Raw genomic sequence first — 19,902 nt, forward strand, 5'->3', positions numbered from 1 at the left:
CTGTTGATGTGGTGTATCATATTTATTGACTTGCATATGTTGACCATCTTTGCATCTCTGGGAGGAATCCCAGTTGGTAATGGTGTATAATTTTTTTTCATATGTTCTTGTATTTTGTTTGATAATATTTTGTTGAGGATTTTGCATCTATGATCATCAAGGACATTGGCCTGTAGTTTTCTATTTTTGTTGTATCTTTTTCTGGTTTTGTTTCAGGGTGATACTTGCCTCATAGAATGAGTTTGGGAGAATGGCTTTTGTTTCAATTTTTTGAATTGTTAGAAGAGCATTGATATTAATTCCTCTTTAAAGGTTTGGTAGAATTTAGCAGCGAAGTCATTTGGTCCCAGGCTTTTCTTTGTTGGGAGACTGCTGATCACTGCTTCAGTCTCGTAGCTTGTTATTGGTCTTTTCATTCTTGGTAGTTTTGTGTCCAGAAATTTATCCATTTCCTCCAGGTTTTCAAATTTGTTGGCATATAGTTGTTTGTAATATTCTCTAATGATTCTTGGATTTTTGTGTTATTGGTTATAATGTCTCCTTTATCATTTCTTATTTTTATTATTTGGGTCTTCTCTCTTCTTTTTTTAGTTAGCCTAGCTAATGGTTTGTCTGTCTTCTCAAAACACCACCATCTTTTTGTTTCATCAATCTTTTGTATCATTTTTTGGTCTCGATTTCATTTAGTTCTGCTCTGATCTTAATTGTTTCTTTCCATCTTTCATTTTGGGATTGGATCGTTCTTGTTTTTCTAGTTTTTTGAAGTGTAGTGTTAGGTAGTTTATTTGAAATCTTTCAATTTTTTTTCATGTAAGCGTTTATTGCGATAAACTTCCCTCTTAGTACTGCTGTTGCAGTATCCCATAAGTTTTGGTATAATGTGTCTTTATTTTCATTAGGTGCAAAAAACTTTTCAATTTCTGTTTAATTTCTTCTTGGACCCACAGGTCATTCAGGAGCATATAGTTTCCAGAGCTTTATCAGTTTCTGGTTTTAGTTTGTTGTGGTATGAAAAGATACTTGAAATAATGTGAAGTTTTAAAAAATTTGTTGAGACTTGATTTGTGACCTAACATATGGTCTCTCCTGGAGAATGTTCCATGTGCTGATGAGAAGAATGTTTATTCTGTAGTTGTTGGATGGAATGTTCTGTTGATACCTGCCAAGTCCAATTGGTCTCAAGTGTAGTTTAAATCCTGTCTTCCTCTGATGATTTGTTGCCTAGATGATCTGTCCAATGCTGAGAGGGGGTGTTCAGGTCCGCAACTATTATCATATTTGGGTCTTTTTCTTTAGTTCTAAAAGTGTTTGCTTTACATATGTGGGTGCTCCAGTGTTGGGTGCATATATATTTATGATTGCTATGTCTTCTTGCAGGAAAGATCCCTCTATCATTACATCATGGCCTTCTATGTCTCTTTTTGTGTTTACTGGTTTCAAGTCTATTCTATCTGATATAAGAATGCTACTTCTGCTCATTTTTGATTTCCATTTATATGTTGTATCTTTTTTCATCCCTTCACTATTATATTAGTCTGCATGTATCTTTCCCGGTGTGGTGAGTTTCCTGAAGACAACCTATAGTTGGATATAGCTTTTTAATTCAGTCAGTCTGTGTCTTTTGAGAGGAGAATCAAATCCATTTATATTTAGGGTTGTTATTGAAAGGTATTGTCTTACTTCTGGCATTTTATTGATTTTTGTTTGGATGTTCTAAATATTTTCTGTCTCTTTCTTCCCCTTTTGTTGTTTGTCATCAGTGTTTGTTGTTTTTTGAGGTGGTTAAGATGTAGTTTCTTTCTCTTTTTCATATGCATTTTTGTTCTACCAGAGGGTTTTGTTCTTTGTTGTGTTTTCATGGTAGTGATTATCATTTTTCTATTTCAGATTTAGGACTCCTTGAGGATTCCTTACAGGGCTGGTAGTATGGTGGTGAATTCCTGTAGTTTTTGTTTGTTTTGGAAATATACTATTTCTCCCTTATTTCTGAAGGATACCCTTGCTGGGTATAGTTTTCTGGGATGGCAGTTTTTTTCTTTTTAGTATTTTGAATATATTATCCAATTCTCTTCTGGCTTGTAGAGTTTCTGTTGAGAAGTCTGCTGTTAGTCTTATGGGACTCCCTTATAGGTGACTTGATGCTTTTCTCTTGCTGTTTTTAGATTCTCTCTTTGTCTTTGATGTATGCCAGTTTGACTGTAATGTGTCAGAGGACCTTCTTGGGCTGAATCAGTTTGGGGATCTTTGAGACTCCTGGATCTGAAGGTCCATGTCTATCCCTATTCATGGGAAGTTTTTTGTTATCATTTCATTGAATAGGTTTTCAATGCTTTTTCCTTTTTCTTTCCCTTCTGGTACACATGATTCAGATGTTTGTGTGTTTAAGGTGTCTTGTAGTTCTCTTAGACTTTCTTCTTTATGAAAATTATTTTTTTTTCTTTTTGTCTGCCTGGGTTATTTTGAAAATACCATCTTCAAGATCAGAAATTCTTTTTTCTGCTTTCTCTAACATGCTGGTTAAGCTCTTGGTTGTGATTTTTATTTTGTTGAGTGAATCCTCAGTTCCAGAAGTTCTGCTACATTCTTTTCAAAGGTATTAATCTCTTCGTAAATTTCCTCCTTCACATCCTAGATACTTTTTCACATTTTATTGTGTTTTCATACTGAATTTTCTTATATCTCATTGAGTTTCCTTAAGATTGTTACTCAGAATTTCTTTCAGTCATTCCAAGGGTTTTCTACTCTGTTGGGTTTGGTGCTTGGGAATTACTGTATTCCTTTTGAGGTGTCATATTTTCTTTTTTTTCATATTTCTAGTATCTCTATATTAATATCTTGTCATCTGGTAGAGCAGTTGCTTTTTTTATTACTCTGATGTGGGCTTTGAGGAGAGAAACTTTCTCCTGTAGATGTGTTTTATATTGGCATTGAGTGGGGTGTTTTCATATTAGTTCTGGGCAGACACAGTAGTATAGTTTCTGTGTGGAGACTTTGGCTTTCTTTAGTGTTGGAGTTGCATGTGTCTTCGTGGCCTATGCACTGGGTCACTTAGTTCTTTGCTGAGGTTAGTGACACTTTGTTGGTTCACTGAGGATGTGGGTGTGTTCTTGAGTTCTTGGGATAAGTGCCTAGATGCTCTTTCACTCTTTGGCTGTGGTGGATGTCCCTGGGCAGGCTTGTTGGCACCCCTGCTAGAGTCCTGTGACCCTGGTGGGTGGGCTGATGTATACTTGAGCTCCTCAGTTGGAATGGGTGACCCTGGACAGGGTTTCTCCTTCCTCTTTCCTATAGGCAGAGGCTCCTTCTGAGTCTTTGCTTCCCCCAATTGGTGGATGGGTTACTGGTGATTGGGAATTTTCTTTTTTCCTCTATTTGGGCATTGCTATGGATTGAATGTCCCCCCAAACTCATTTAAGCTTGCATGTCCCCCAAGCTTTATGTATTAGAAACTTGGCCCCCACTGTGATTATTGAGAAGCTGGGATATCCTTTAATGGTAATTGAAAGGTGGGGCCTTGAAGAGGTGATTAGATCATAGGATCATGCTGTAGTGAATGGATTAATAATGGTGGTCAGGGGTGTGGTTTGGAGGGCTTTAAAAGGAGAGTATAGAAGGAGTTATCTCTCTCTCTACTTCTGCCATCTCACAATATAAGACCCCTGGGTCACTGTTGTCACTACCATGACCCTCACCAGATTTATTCCCTGAACTTTGGACTTTCTAGCCTCTGAAACAGTACACAATAAACTTCATTTTCTTTATAAATCACCCAGTTTCAAATGTTTGGTTATAAGCAGCAAAAATGGACTAATACAGGTATACTGGATTTCTGTGTTATTGGGGGGTCCTGTGTGTGTCTTTCTCCAGATCAAGACAGCCACATGGGCTATACATATACCTCCCATACCCAGGTGTGCCATTGTGTGTGGCAGCATAATTCCCCTTGTGAGTCAGGTTACTGAGTTATGGGTCTGCGCTTGCTCACCTCTTTCTCTAGGCTCTGCTGATGGCTCTTGTGTTAGTGCAGTTGACTGTGGATGCTGTTTTGGTGATGAGCCAATCTTGCGGTGGTAGTGGCTATGGCAGTGGCTGTGGTAGACCACAGACTTGCTCCTCTGTCTGCAGGGTGAGGGCTGACTGTAGTGGCTTCTGGGGTCCCTGGGTGCACTCCTGCCATCTGCCCACATGTAGACTTCATAAAGCATAGATGCTAATGTTCTGGATGGAAAGGAAATTTGTTGTATATTTTCTGTTTCTTGTGCAGGGATCTGAACCCTTGACTTTTGTGTTATAACATTGAGATCTAACCAACTGAGTTAATCAGCCAGCCCTACATCTTTATTAATGTATTTGGGAGTGACTTTTCTCTTCCTAACAGTACTACCTGGCTGGCTCTTCATATTACCTTAACAGAGACAAGACTATAAAAGTTTTTATTTTTTTAAAATAATCTTTTTCTGAGTATAATTCTTCAGTTAGTTATTCAACATCCCAACATTTGGGGAATAAGAAAGCATGTTAATTATTTTTTGGTACATATTTAGTTTTAGCATGTAGTCAAAGACATTATTTTAGGAAAGGCATGACTTTCCAATTCAGAATTACAAGAAAAGGTAATTCATCTGCTCTTTAAATGTTGGAGGTCAGTTCAGTTTTTAACAGTCTCCTAGCAGCAATTCTTACTTGTGGGGAGGCACATAAAAATCACCTCTTTATTGGTTTTAAAAATTTATCATCTTAAGAACAGGAACTAAACAAGGATGCCCACTCTCACCACTCCTATTCAACATAGTGTTGGAAGTACTAGCCAGAGCAATCAGAGAAGAGAAGGAAATAAAGGGCATCCAGATTGGAAAAGAAGAAGTCAAACTGTCCCTGTTTGCAGATGACATGATCCTATATATCGAACAGCCTAAAGCCTCTACAAAAAAACTCTTGGAGGTGATAAATGATTTCAGCAGAGTAGCAGGATACAAAATCAACACACAAAAATCAGTAGCATTTCTTTTCTCCAATAGTGAACATGCAGAACGAGAAATCAAGAAAGCCTGCCCATTTACAATAGCCACCAAAAAAATAAAATACTTAGGAATTGAGTTAACCAAGGAGGTGAAAAATCTCTATAATGAGAACTACAGACCACTTCTGAGAGAAATTAGAGAGGATACAAGAAGATGGAAAGATATCCCATGCTCTTGGATTGGAAGAATCAACATAGTGAAAACATCCATACTACCCAAAGTGATATACAAATTCAATGCAATCCCCATCAAAATTCCAAAGACATTTTTCTCAGAAATGGAAAAAACTATCCAGACATTTATATGGAACAATAAAAGACCACGCATAGCCAAAGCAATGCTGAGCAAAAAAAATAAAGCTGGAGGCATAACACTACCTGACTTTAAGCTATACTACAAAGCTATAATAACCAAAACAGTATGGTACTGGCATAAAAACAGACACACTGACCAATGGAATAGAATAGAGAATCCAGAAATCAACCCACACACTTACTGCCATATGATCTTTGACAAAGGCACCAAGCCTATTCACTGGCGAAGGGACTGCCTCTTCAGCAAATGGTGCTGGGATAACTGGATATCCATATGCAGGAGAATGAAACTAGATCCATACCTCTCACCGTATACTTAAATCAACTCAAAATGGATTAAGGATTTAAATATACACCCTGAAACAATAAAACTTCTTAAAGAAAACATAGGAGAAACACTTCAGGAAATAGGACTGGACACAGACTTCATGAATACGACCCCAAAAGCACGGGCAACCAAAGGAAAAATAAACAAATGGGATTATATCAAACTAAAAAGCTTCTGCACAGCAAAAGAAACAATTAACAGAGTTAAAAGACAACCAACAGAGTAGGAGAAAATATTTGCAAAATATACATCTGACAAAGGATTAATATCCAGAATATATAAGGAACTCAAACAACTTTACAAGACGTAAACAAGCAACCCAATTAAAAAATGGGCAAAAGAGGTAAGTAGGCATTTCTCTAAGGAAGATATACAAATGGCCAACAGACATATGAAAAAATGCTCAACATCACTCAGCATCCAGGAAATGCAAATCAAAACCACACTGAGATACCATCTAATCCCAGTTAGGATTGCTAAAATCCAAAAGACCCTGAACGATAAATGCTGGCGAGGTTGCGGAGAAAAAGGAACTCTCATACATTGTTGGTGGGACTGCAAAATGGTGCAGCCTCTATGGAAAATGGTATGGAGGTTCCTCAAACAATTGCAGAGAGATCTACCATACGACCCAGCTATCCCACTGTTGGGAATATACCCAGAGGAATGGAAATCATCAAGTCGAAGGTATACCTGTTCCCCAATGTTCATCGCAGCACTCTTTACAATAGCCAAGAGTTGGAACCAGCCCAAATGTCCATCATCAGATGAGTGGATACGGAAAATGTGGTACATCGACACAATGGAATACTACTCAGCTATAAAAATGAATGAAATACTGCCATTTGCAACAACATGGATGGACCTTGAGAGAATTATATTAAGTGAAACAAGTCAGGCACAGAAAGAGAAATACCACATGTTCTCAGTTATTGGTGGGAGCTAAAAATTAATATATAAATTCACACACACACACACACACACAAAAAAAACCAAAAAACAAAAAACCGGGGCGGGGGGGAAGAAGATATAACAACCACAATTACTTGAAGTTGATATGACAAGCAAACAGAAAGGACATTGTTGGGGGGGGTGGGGGGAGGGAGGTTTTGGTGATGGGGAGCAATAATCAGCCACAATGTATATCGACAAAATCAAAATTAAAAAAAAAAAATTTATCATCTCTACTAGAAATTGAAAAATAATAGCTAAGGTTTGTTGAATGTTTTCCATGTTCAGATACTGTGCTAAATAAATTATATGAACTATCTCATGTAAATTGTCCCAGAAACATTGTGAGATAAGTAATATTTTTATCCCTTTCCTAGAGATGAGGACACAAAGTATTTAAATGTCGAAGTTCCCAGAACTAGTGGTGGTACATGAGAATTTGATCTCCGAAGTGTCTGACTTCACAGTGAGTTCCTAACTTGCTATTGCTGAAGAGAGCTAAATGAAACATGTTAACATGTTGAGACAGTCTCAGACTCTCTTCACAGGTTTTTTCCATTATAAGAAACAATGTTTTTTTGTTTTATTTAATAAAAATAATTTATTTCATTACCTTTATGCTGACGTTCATGAATAAATAAAAATTAAAATATTCATGGATTACATAGGATAGACCCTTTTATATTGGTGGGATGACTGTGTTTTGGAGAATTTTTGGGCAATATATAGCAAAACTTAAAATTTATTTGCCCCTTGATGAAGAAATTCTACTTTTAAGACTTTATCCTACAGCTAAACTTGCTCATGAATGCAAAGATATATATTTCTTTGCAGTATTGTTTGAAATAGGAAAAAGTTAGAAATGAGTTACATGTTCAGTAGGGGCCTTGTAAAATAAATTATAGTGTATCAGTAAAATATAACTTAATGCAAGAATTAAAAAGAATGACAATACTAGCTAATTAAATGTTTACTAAGTGCCAAGCACTGCTCTTATTTAATCCTTATAAAAGTAGTAGGTGTTATTATTATTTTTCCATTTACAAAAGAGGAAAGTGAGGCATAAAGAGGTTAAGTGACTTGTCCAAGGTACTAGGACAGAAACATTGAAGCAATGTGGCTCCAGAGTGCACACTGTCAATTATTGTGCTATATTCTCTATATCCCAGTGTGAAAAGAAAATACGTTGATAAATGAAAAGAATGAGTTGTAAAAAATTTCTACCATATACCAGTTGTGAAAAGCCCCAATATTTATATCTTTTATATTTTCCATTATAACATATGAAATAACTATATATTTTTTATGACATAAAATCCCTCTCTGTATAAAACATATATATATATATAATACACATATCTGAGAGGTTTTCAAAGAGTTCATAAAATATTTGTATTATCTTTTAATTTCATTATCCACAATGTTTTGAAGTACCCTCTTATTATGTATTGAAGTACCCACATAAAACAGAAAAATATGGAAAAATTTCTGGGTAAATATGCAAGAGCTGAATAGTCTGTGTTTTTGGGAATTAGTATGGAGAATTTAAAAATTTTCCCTTTATATCTTCAATATGGTGAATTATTTAAAAGTAATGAACACATATTACTTTTATAATAAAAACAAGTTTATATTTAAAAACTTAAAAAAAAAGCCCAGGCCAGTGCACACCACCCAGAGAGGCTTCCAGAGAGGCCTGAGAACTGCTGGACCCCTGTGCCCCAAGCCACCTGCACCAGAGCAGGAAGGCACTGTTGTGGGTCTCCAAGCCCAGGCGAGTGTGTGGGACTCCCAGCCCAGGCCAGAGAGGCCTGAGCCTCCCACCCAGAGAGGCCCAAGCCTCCCGCCCATAGGCATGGAGGCAGCCATGCCAAATTGGCAGTCCCTGCAGGATCCTAGCCAGACATTAGGGTCAAACAAGTGGACTGTGAAATCCCCTGCCACAATGACTAAACACCAAAGAAAAGATACCAGAAATATGAAAAATCAAGAAAGTACACCACCACCAAAGGGTAATAATAACTCTCAAGCTCTAGATCCTATAGAACAGGAAGTCCTTGAAATGACCGACAAGGAATTTTGAGCAACAATTCTAAGGAAACGAAATGAGATACAGGAAAACTCAGTTAGACAATACAATGAAATGAGAAAAAGTATACAGGACCTGAAAGAAGAAATGTACAAAGAAATCAATGCCCTGGAAAAGAATGTAGAAGAGTTTGTGGAGTTGAAGAATTCAAACAATGAAATAAAACAAAAACAAAAACAAACAAACAAACAAACAGAGTTTAACCAGCAGGCTAGAACAAGCAGAAGAGAGACGTTCTGACCTTGAAGACAGGCTGTTTGAAGTAACACACGTGGACAAAAAAAAAAAAAAAAAAAAAAAGAAGAAAGAATTAAAAACATTGAAGAAAATCTAATAGAGATAACAGACAACCTTAAGTGCTCACATATCTGAATCATGAGTATTCCAGAAAGGGAGGAAAAAGGAAATGGCATTGAAAACATATTCAATAAAATAATGGCAGAAAACTTCCCAGGTATAGGGAAAGTCACAGATCTTCATATTCAGGAAGCTCAATGATCCCCAAACATATTCAACCAAAAAAGATCCTCTCTCCAAGACATGTTATAGTCAAATTGGCAAAACTCAAAGACAAAGAAAGAATCTTAAAAGCTGCAAGAGAGAAGTGTCAAATCACCCATAAGGTAGCCCCAATCAGACTGACATGAGACTTTTCATCAGAAACCCTAAAAGCCAGAAAAGAATGGGATGATATATTCAAAACACTATAGGACAGAGATTACCAGCCAAGAATACTTTACCAAGCAACGCTATCCTTCCAAAATGAAAGACAAATAGTATATTTCTCAGACAAGCAAAAACTGCAGGAGTTCACTACCACACGACCAGCCTTACAAGAAATTCTCAAGGGAGTACTGGGTTTGATACCTGGAAAACAACCATCACCACCATGAATACTCAAGAAAGAACAAAACCTACCATAAAACAAAAATGTTAAAAATAAAGAAAAAAATAGTTTATCTACCACCACCAGAAACCAACAAATACAGAAGACAAACAGTAAATCAGAAAGAAAGGAACAAAAGATACTTAAGACATCCAGATGAAAATCAGTAAAATGCTACGAGTAAGTCAACACCTTTCAATAGTAACTCTAAATGTAAAAGGATTAAATTCCCCACTCTAAAGACACAGATTGACTGACTGGATTCAAAAGGTGGACCCAACTATATGCTGCCTTCAAGAGACTCACCTCACCTGTAAAGATACACATAGATTAAGAGTGAAAGGATGGAAAAAGATATACCATGCAAATAGAAATGAAAAATGAGATGGAGTAGCTATTCTTATATCAGATAAAATAGACTTTAAACCAAAAACCATAAAAAGAGGTAAAGAAAGCCACTATATAACGATAAAAGGATTTATCCATCAAGAGGACATAACAATCATAAATATGTACACACCCAATGTTGGAGCAGCCAGATTTATAAAGCAAACACTATTAGACCTAAAGAATGAAATAGACACTAATACCATTATAGCAGGGGACCTGAACACTCCACTGTCAATATTGGGCCGATCATCTAGGGAAAGAATCAGCAGAGAAACACAATATCTAAACAACACTTTCGATCAACTGGACTTGGCAGATATCTATAGAACACTCCATCCAACAACCTCAGAATATTCATTCTTCTCATCAGCACATGGAACATTCTCCAGGATAGATCACGTTAGGTAATAAAGCACATCTCAACAAATTTAGAAAAACTGGAATTATTCCATGTATTTTTTCAGATCACAATGGATTAAAATTAGAGATCAATAACAAATGAAACTCTGGAAACTATACAAACACATGGAAATTAAACAGCATTCTACTTAATGACATATCGGTCCAAGAAGAAATTAAACAGGAAATCAAAACATTTCTTGAAACTAATGAAAATAATGACACATCATACCAAAACCTGTGAGAAATTTATTTCCCCCTAAGGGGGAAATTTATTTCATTAAATGCTTACTTCATAAGAATGGAAAGATGGCAAGTAAACAACCTAACACTTCACCTTAAAGAACTAGAAAACCAAGAACAATCCAAACCTAAAGTTAGTACATGGAAAGAAATAATTAAGATCAGAGCAGAATTTAATGAAATAGAAATCCCCCAAAATGATACAAAAGATCAATGAATCAAAAAGTTGCTTTTTTGAAAAGATAAATAAAATTGACAAACCATTAGCAAGGCTAACTAAAAAAAGATGAGAGAAGACCCAAATAACAAAAACTAGAAATGAAAAAGGTGATATTATAACTGATACCTCAGAAATACAAGAAATCATTAGAGACTACTAAAAACAACTGTATGCCAACAAATTTGAAAATCTGGAGGAAATGGATAAATTTCTGGAAACACAAACTACCAAAACTGAGCCAAGAAGATGTAGAAAATCTGAACAGACCAATAACAATATAAGAGATTGAAGCTGTTATCAGAAGGCTCCCAACAAAGAAAAGCCCAGGACCAGATGTGTCCACTGCAGAATTCTACCAAACCTTTAAAGAGGAATTGACACCAATTCTCTACAAACTATTCCAAAAGATTGAAACAGAGGCCATTCTCCCAAACTCATTCTATGAAGCAAACGTCACTCTGATACCAAAACCAGACAAATATATAATGAGAAAAGAAAACTATAGGCCAATATCATTGATGAATACACATGCAAAAATCCTCAATAAAATACTAGCTAACAGAATACAGCAACACATACACAAAATTATACACCGTGATCAAGTGGGATTCATCCCTGGGATGTAAGGTTGGTTCAACACATACACATCAATAAATGTGATACACCACATCAATAAAAGCAAAGACAAAGACCATATGATCATCTCTATATATTCTGAAAAAGCATTTGACAAAATTCAACATTCTTTCATGATAAAGACTCTTTACCAGTTAGGTGTAGATGGCAAGTATCTCAGCATAAATAAAGCCATATATGATAAGCACACTGCCAATGTCATCCTGAACAGGAACTAGACAAGGATGCCCACTCTTACCACTCCTATTCAACATAGTGTTGGAAGTATTAGCCAGAGCAATCAGAGAAGAGAAGGAAATAAAGGGCATCCAGATTGGAAAAGATGAAGTCAAACTGTCCCTGTTTGCAGATGACATGATCCTATATATCGAACAGCCTAAAGCCTCTACAGAAAAACTCTTAGAGTTGATAAATGATTTCAGTAAAGTTGCAGGATATAAAATCAACACACAAAAATCAGTAGCATTTCTATACTCCAACAGTGAACATGCAGAAAAAGAAATCAAGAAAGCTAGCCCATTTACAATAGCCACCAAAAAAAAAAATAAAATACTTAGGAATAAAGTTAACCAAGGATGTGATGTGCTCACTGTTAAGTGGGAGCTGAGAGAGAAAGAAGGAAGGAAAGAAAAACCACACTGGTGTGTTGGACTTGCAGAGGGAGAGAGAATAACCAGGGATACAAAGTGGAGTGAGGGTAAGGGGGATGGGGAGGGAGGTCAGGGATATTTGGGTGGGGGACGTGGGGTATAATCACAATTTGTAGTAATGGGCATGCTGCCAGTATGGATCTGGCCATCACATCTTGGGCATGAGTAGTGGCAATCAACTTTGTATCTCATGAATATTCATAAACAATAAAAAAAGGGCTATGCCAAAAAAAAATAGGAGAATACAAAGAAAAAAATATTGTGACTCATAAAATGTTACTTTTAAGAAGCAACCTTCTATTTCTTGAAGATGTGCATGTTAATATTGTACCCTAGGGTGATATTAGCTTGTTCTAGATGCAACATTTGCTTAAATTATCCTATGTATGCAAAAATTGAAAATTCATCTAAGCAGCAACATTTTTTATCAGTAAATGGACCCTTGTCAGGAGCCTCAGGCAAAAGAAGTGCTCATTTGGTCTGTACAACCTTGGGGCCCACACTTTTCATGAACCTATTACAATCATATCCAAATAAAACTTCCAAGTGAAAAAACAAAAACAAAAACAAAAAAAAAAACAAGGATGTGAAAAATCCCTATGAAGAGAACTACGAACTACTGTTGGGAGAAATTAAAGAGGAGACAATAAGATGGAAAGATATCTTATGCTCTTGGATTGGAAGAATTAATATTGTGAAAATGTCCATACTACTCAAAGTGATCTACAAATTCAGTGCAATCCACATCAAAATTCCAATGACATTTTTCTCTGAAAGGGAAAAAAACTATCCTAACATTTATATGGAATAACAAAAGACCATCAATAGCCAAAGGAATTCTGAGCAAAAAACAATAAAGCTGGAGGCATAACACTACCCGATGTTAAATTATATTACAAAGCTTTAATAACAAAAACAGCATGGTACTGGTATAAAAACAGGCAAACGGATCAATGGAATAGAATAGAGAATCCAGAAATCAGCCCATACACCTACAGCCATCTGATCTTTGACCAAGGCACCAAGTCTACACACTGGGTAAGAGACTGCCTCTTCAGCAAATGTTGCTAGGAAAACTGTATATACATATGCAGGAGAATGAAACTAGACCCATAACTCTCAACGTATATCAAAATCAACTCAAAATGGATTAAAGAATTAAATATACATCCTCAAACAATAAAACTCCTTAAAGAAATCATAGGGGAAACACTCTAGGAAGTAGTATTGGTACAGACTTCATGAATATGACCCCCAAAGCACAGGCAATCAAAGGGAAAATAAACAAATGGGATTATATCAAACTAAAAAGCTTCTGCACAGCTAAAGAAACAATTAACTGAGTGAGAAGACAGCCAACAGAGTGGAAGAAAATATTTGCAAAATATACATCTGACAAAGGATTAATATCCAGAATATACAAGGAACTCAAACAGCTTTACAGCAAAAAAACAAAGTAACCCAATTAAAAACATGGGCAAAGGAGATGAACAGGCATTTCTCAAAGGAAGATATACTAATGGCCAAAACACAGATGAAAAAACGCTCAACATCACTCAGCATTCGGGAAATGCAAATCAAAACCACAGTGAGATACCATCTCACTCCAGTTAGGATTGCTAATATCCAAAAGACTGAGAATGATAAATACTGGTGAGGTTGCAGAGAAAAAGGAACCCTCCTGCACTGTTGCTGGGACTGCAAAATGGTGCAGCCTTTATGGAAAATGGTTTGGAGGTTCCTCAAACAATTACAAGTAGATATACCATATGACCCAGCTATTCCACTGCTGGGAATATACCCAGAGGAATGGAAATCATCATGCCTAAGGGAGACCTGTACTCCCATGTTTATTGCGGCACTATTTACAGTAGCCAAGAGTTAGAACCAGCCCAAATGTCAATCATCAGATGAGTGGATAATGAAACTGGTATATCTACACAGTGGAATACTACTCTGCTCTAAAAAAGAATGAAATACTATCATTTGCAGCAACATGGATGGACTTAGAAAAAATTATATTAAGTGAAATATGTCAGGCACAGAAAGAGAAATACCACGTTTTCACTTATTTGTGGGAGCTAAAAATAAATAAATAAGTATACAATCATACAGGGGTGGGCAGGGAAGAAGACATAACAATCACAATTCCTTGAACTTGTTAAGACAAGTGAACAGATATGATGTTGATGGGTGGGAGGGGGGGAGAGGAAAAAGGAGGGAGGAATCGGTAAAGGAATATGAAAATCAACTACATTGTACATTGATTAAATTAAAAAAAGAAAAAAAACTTTAAAAAATAGTAGATGTGGTAATTCTCCATCAGTTATATTACTAGAAGAGGGTAAAGGGAGACTTTTTACTTTTATTTTATATACTTCTGAACTTGCAACTTTAAAGAGCAAATGAGTACATATTACTTTTATAATAAAATACTTTAAATGAAAAGACCTTAGAAATAGTGGACATTATATTTCTATAACAAGAATGCATTATGAAGTATTATTTCTTTGAGTAAGTTTAGGATATAGTTTGTTCATTATATTGATAGTTTAGAATAAATCTGCCTACGTTAAACTTTTATCAAAGAGCTGCTATGCTATCTTAAGGGTTAGCTGTTTTCTAACATCCATTGACTTGGAAAATAACTCAATGAAGATTTACCTTATTTTTAAAAACAGAATTGTTTATCATTGAAGTCTTAGTAATGAAACCTTTCACAAAAAGTGAGATTCAGCAAATGCAGAAGTTGACAGCAATTTTACTAGATGTTGCCAGTGAATTGAGCACAATTTTCTTGCTGGAAGATGTCTTCACGCTTCTTAATTCCGGAGCATTCATCGAAAACAAATGCCAATTTGAAATTGCATTGTTTATTAAGAGACAACGTTCTAGTGTCAACTGATAGTATTTTAATATTATGCTTAGTCATGGAATGAACTTGGAATTATGTTGGCTGACAAATGGTGAAATAAGAATAGTTGAAACCAAGTATGTTATTTGGGATTGTGTTTTTCAGGTGAAGCTCTGAAAGTATCAGCTGAGAGATTTACAGATGACCCTTGTTATGTCCCGAAAAGGGAAGCTGTGGTTCAAGCCGCTCGTGCCTTGTTGGCTGCAGTTACCAGACTCCTTATCCTTGCAGACATGATTGATGTCATGTGTCTTTTGCAGCACGTGTCAGCTGTAAGTAAAAGATGGCTTAATTTACCTTGGTATTGTTCTCACTTCTAATTCCATTCTCTGAACGTGGCATCAATCCTGGTGCATCTTGGCTTCACGCTCATTTTGTAATGCCACCCATCAGAAGCTGACTAGATTGGGTCGTGAAGACTAATGTATACCTCAGAAGAACGAAGCCAGAAGTTAGTCCTAAAGCCAGTGGGAAACTGAACAGAACTGGCTTGCTTATGAGGAAATGGTTAGGAGAAAGTTATAGGTTTTTGATAATATTTAAATTATTATGCTCTATATAAATAAATAATAACATAACATTATGCATATCTATTATCATACAGATAATATATAATAAATATTTAAATATAAGTAATTTGAGAAATAGAAACCTTAAAGGTTAAGATATTTGGAAGTTTTTCCTAGTTTGTAAATGAATGATACTTTGCCACCTTCTCTTGATCCAGGATAAACAGTGAATGTTTACAAGTAGTCTGAAATATCTGTAGTAATCCATTATGAAAGTGTATAAATGTATTTAATATGAATAAAGAATATCTTTTAACTGAGAGGATAAAAAAGTAGGAAGACATCCTGCTTGCTTTATTTTGCCAGACAAATCCATTTAGCATAGTTTCAGTAGAAAGAGAATTTTATTAAAGCTCTTTTTACTTTCTTAATTTAGTTTGACCAAGTCATTTATAGTGTCCAGATGAAAAGGTTGCAGAGAACCTCTTGAAATCTCTGCTGTATTTCCTGATTTAAATAGGACCCTTATACTTTTGTCCATAAATACATCTGTGTTTTCATAAAGACTCCTGGTGATTATAATATCACCACTCTATTAAACAAATGATGGCTTTATTTGATTGACCTTCTTGTCAAAATCATTTTCTCTAGTTAAGCTAAACCTTTCTTTGCATCTTTCTTGTATGCAGTATTGCTTGTTTTAACACTAGAGTGATTTTCCCTTTGAACTTTCATGTTTCTTTTCTTTTGATAGTTTTATTACTGTAAAAAAGCAATTTAATACTTTTATTTTTAAGGTAGCTTTTAAGGAAAGGGATTAGTTCCCTTACCAGCAGCTGTCTACTAGTGGACTTGTAAATGATATGATTGAGCACAGTTTCTTGTTACTTGGTTATTGGTTTGTTGAGTAACTTTAGACAAATCCCTGAACATTTCTGAGATTCATTTTTCTCATATGTGAGTGCAGAGATTCATAAATGCTATAAACAAGAAATAGATGCAAAAGATTAAGTGCCAGGTAATTCCTAGTTTCAATGACCCGATATTTCCTGTGTTTTATACTCTAAGTTTGTTGAAGTAGGCAGTATGAAGAGCTTTTGTAAGGTGAAAATTGTCACCTTTATAATCAATTAGGAGGTAACTGTGTTTAAAGAACACTACCACCTTCACTACCGTTTTAATTGAGTGTCCACTAAGAGCTAGGCACAGTGGTAGTTAATTCACATGTATTATGTCACTCAAATGAAGCAGGTGGATATTGTAGATCAAACAGAAACAAAGTACCACCTTTTGAAATAAAAATTATAGTTAATATTTACTGAGTTTTTATAGTGTGCCAAGCATTATGCTGGATTATTTCCTTTAATTCAATTTTCACAACAGCTTTATGATTATGATTACTATTTTACAGAGGAGAAAAGATCCATATTGAATTTAAGTAACTCACTGAAGGCAATAGGAAAAAAAATGAAAACTTTTGGAACTTATTACTCCAAGCTTAGAACAGCTTTAACTACAAATAGCTTTTAAAAGTATAGACAAGTTCATGGTCTTACAACAGGTTGATAAAGGAAGACAGATATGTCAGAGGCATTCTTAACTCCAACCATCCTCTCCCAAGTTTCTTGGTGCCTGTTGGAGCCTGAACTTGGGCTTGATTATTTAAGTCACTTAAAAGTTTGTATGGTACAACAATGATACTTTATCTATGAAAAAGGAAGTGGCATCTTATTAAAGAGAAAGGAAGACCTTTTGTGGCAAATTGTGATAGTTTTTCATGATTTCATCCTCATGAAAAGTTTATATGTGAATTGTGTTATCAATTCAACTCTTCTGAGATTTCACGTAAAATAAAGACACTAAATTGTTTTTGAGATCATCAGGATTAGAATTATTTAGCCCAAAATCTCCCCAAAATATTCTTTAGAACCTGTCTTATAAATATGGAACAGAAAAATGTTTGGGTTATTTTGTGATCAGTGCTGCACACAGAAATTCCCTTTGGATGTTTTTGATGCACATGAGCATATTAAAGTTATAGAGAAATAGTATAGCAAAGAAAAATGTTTAACTTTGCTTAAGCCAGAGTTTCCCAAATATTTTGACACCAGAACTCCTCTTAAAAATCATACTTTGGGAAATATTGTTCTGGAATTTTTCTATTAATATTTGTGGTTATTTTATACTTAACTTGGAACCAAAAGAATTATAGTGGAGAAATATCAGTGCCCTTATATTCTTAATATTTGATCTGAAGTAGAAAGACTCTTTTCTACAATATGCAATACGTACAACTATCTAACAATATGTAATCACTAACAGAAATAATAATTTCAATTCTGTGAGATAGTGAGCCTGATTTTGAACAATTCTAATTGTTGCAGACATTTACCTCAAACTGAGCTTAAAGCCACTTCCCTTCTATTTCTGTCCACTGCTTCTGATTTTATTTTTTGGAGCAACACAAAATCAAGGAAATAGAAAAGTCATTTTCAAATAACTAGTGATTACTCCTAGGACTTAGTAATGTCTTCTTTTATCTAGGCTAAAAGTTTCTTGACCGTTGGACATTAATTGTAAGACAGTTTTCAGACCATTCTGAATACTCTAAAATTTCTATATCTTTTCCAAATTGGCTATGTTCCTTTGTATGATTTTTAGTTTCCTGCTGAAATTTTCAATCTTTATTTTGATCTACTTGAACATGGTAAGCAGAATTGCCTTATGATCAAGGTTTAAAAAAATCCAGTATCTGGACTTCCTGGATGTCTGCTTCTGCTGTTGTTTTCCTGGTTTTTCCTCATGGTGTCTTGTCTTCTCATGTAAATGGCTATCTTTGATTCTGCAGTGAACATTGCCTCTCCTGAAACTCATCTCTGGAAATTCCTCACTGTCTTATTAGCTCTTTCATGTTTTTAAGATGAAGTATTTTATATTTCATCAAACCTTACTTGTTTTCTTTAGCAGAGGACTGTACTGTATTTCTAATTTGCTATCACAAGAAACAGAAGTCTGCAAAAACATTTCTGTGAATCATTTTCTATGCATATTCTAGATTGCAGGTAACTCCAATAAAATAATGAAATCAAAACATCTTGAAATCAAAACAAACTTTCTAATGTGAACATTCCATAATTATAATTGGACAGTTATGTCCCTGATTTAATGTCTGACGTTATCTTACCTATTACAATAGTCTTGTCCACACTGTTGATTCATATTGATTTTGAGAACAATTAAAACTTCCAAGTCTCTGAGATCAAACTACTCTTAGTCCAGGTCTTCCTTATCTGGTACTAGTTTTATTCTTTTTGTATGTAAAGGTAAATGTTACATTTATATTTGTTGAATTTTGTCTTATTAATTCTGCTTTTTGTTACAGTTCAAGATCTTTTTGACTCTTGACTTTTGTCTTCTCCTTCTAACCTGATGTAATTTTCAAATTTGTTCATGAAAAAGATGTTTAATGACATGGAAAATGTCATATCTTCCTTTTAGATAACACACCAATCAAATTTTAACACATTTTGAGTAAAGTTGTTGAAATAGGCTTCAAGCTCGCTTCATTGTACTACTGTATAAACCATGCTTCTTTATTGCATCCTCAAGCACTTTTTCAAAGACTTTCTTGAAATCAAGATATACTGTCTGTGGCATTGTGGATTTATCAGTCTAGTAATCTCAACCTCTGTTATAAAGGAAATGAAGTTAGTTTGGCATGACCCTTAATAGCCCAATGAGTGCTCTAGGTGACTATTGCTTGCTTGCTTTGATTTCTTTTCTTTTCTTTTCTTTTTCCCTGACCTTAATTTTCCAATTGTAATCCACTTACTTATGTTCAAAATCCACTTGTGTTCTGGGATCTACTTGTCATTTGGATCTTTATATAATTTGTTTGAATCCTCATTCCATGTCCTGTCAAGTATAATGTTCTCCCAGAGACGTGCAAATTCTCTGGGAGCTCATTCTCAGGGTCACCTCTGACTCCATGCTTTTGCTTCCACTGAAATACCTTTGTTTATGGATTGTCCTTCTATCCCTGTTATACATGTGTTCACCCAGAATTGGTAGTTTGTCTTTCCCCCTTAATTTTTACATACAGACCACACACACACTTAATACTCTCCAACCCTACTAGACAAGACATGTATATGAATATGGCAAGACTTACAGAAACTTGGGAACATGGAAGGGAGAGATTTCTATATCATAACAATATATTCTAAGTGGCTTCAATTTGTATGTTAGAAATCTTCAATATCCTTTAGCAGCTTCATTTCATTGCTCTTCTACCTCCTTTCTCCCCACATTATGTACTCTCCCTCACACCCCTAAACTCCTGTTCATTTGAA

At 35.3% G+C, this 19,902-nt stretch overlaps 1 protein-coding gene across 6 annotated transcripts in view; it reads left to right on the top strand.

Moving 5' to 3' along the window:
• The window catches only part of CTNNA3 (catenin alpha 3), a 1,664,900-nt gene that overhangs the window by 98,741 nt on the left and 1,546,257 nt on the right, over nt 1-19,902 (top strand). For all 6 annotated transcript variants that reach the window (XM_063101675.1, XM_063101678.1, XM_063101679.1 and 3 more), the window contains one exon: nt 15,147-15,313. In XM_063101675.1, coding sequence (XP_062957745.1) covers nt 15,147-15,313 — 167 coding nt within the window. The remainder of the gene's footprint in view (nt 1-15,146; nt 15,314-19,902) is intronic.

This window comes from Cynocephalus volans, chromosome 7, assembly GCF_027409185.1.
Source record: "Cynocephalus volans isolate mCynVol1 chromosome 7, mCynVol1.pri, whole genome shotgun sequence".
Lineage (NCBI taxonomy): Eukaryota > Metazoa > Chordata > Mammalia > Dermoptera > Cynocephalidae > Cynocephalus > Cynocephalus volans.